The 555-nt window shown below is 69.2% G+C and overlaps 1 protein-coding gene across 1 annotated transcript in view; it reads left to right on the top strand.

Annotated features, from left to right (window-relative positions):
• Positions 1–12: 12 nt before the first annotated feature.
• Positions 13–555, top strand: part of MAN1C1 (mannosidase alpha class 1C member 1) — a 130,022-nt gene continuing 129,479 nt past the window's right edge. The window contains 1 exon segment of the mRNA XM_006924411.3: positions 13–555. This exon segment is cut by the window's right edge and continues 224 nt beyond it. Within this exon segment, the coding sequence (XP_006924473.1) occupies positions 249–555 (307 nt within the window). The 5' untranslated portion in view covers positions 13–248.

The raw sequence follows: 555 nt of genomic DNA, 5'->3' as shown, positions 1-555 counted from the left end.
AGCCCTGCTCCCCCGGGCCCCGCCGAGGCCGCTGTGCCCCGGCAGGCACAGAAGGACTCGCTCCAAACTCTCTGAACTTCCTTCAGGGGTATTCCCCGAAGCGGCGAAACTCTCAGGAACCCCCATCCCGGGCGGCGCCCCCCACGACGACCTCCCTTCGCTGAGACCCGTGCTGATAAGTGCCTGGACTCCGAGGGCCTCCGGGGCCCGGCCGGAGCTGACTGTCCCCAGCCCCGTGCCAGGCCACGATGCTCATGAGGAAAGTGCCTGGTTTCGTCCCGGCCTCCCCGTGGGGGCTGCGGCTGCCGCAGAAGTTCCTCTTCCTCCTCTTCCTCTCGGGCCTCATCACCCTGTGCTTCGGGGCCCTCTTCCTGCTGCCCAACTCCTCTCGCCTCAAGCGCCTATTCCTAGCCCCCCGGACCCAGCAGCCCGGCCTGGAGGTAGTGGCTGAAGTCGCCGGCCACCCCTTGGTCCGCAAACAGGAGTCGCCCCCGAACCCGGCCCCCGCTGCTCCAGCCCCGGGGGAGGACGACCCCAGCAGGCCATAGTACCCGT

The sequence above is a fragment of the Pteropus alecto genome, unplaced genomic scaffold, assembly GCF_000325575.1.
Source record: "Pteropus alecto unplaced genomic scaffold, ASM32557v1 scaffold39, whole genome shotgun sequence".
NCBI classification, from domain to species: Eukaryota; Metazoa; Chordata; class Mammalia; order Chiroptera; family Pteropodidae; genus Pteropus; species Pteropus alecto.
The sequence above is the reverse complement of the archived record's forward strand: the minus strand, read 5'-3'. Positions and strand labels throughout refer to the sequence as shown.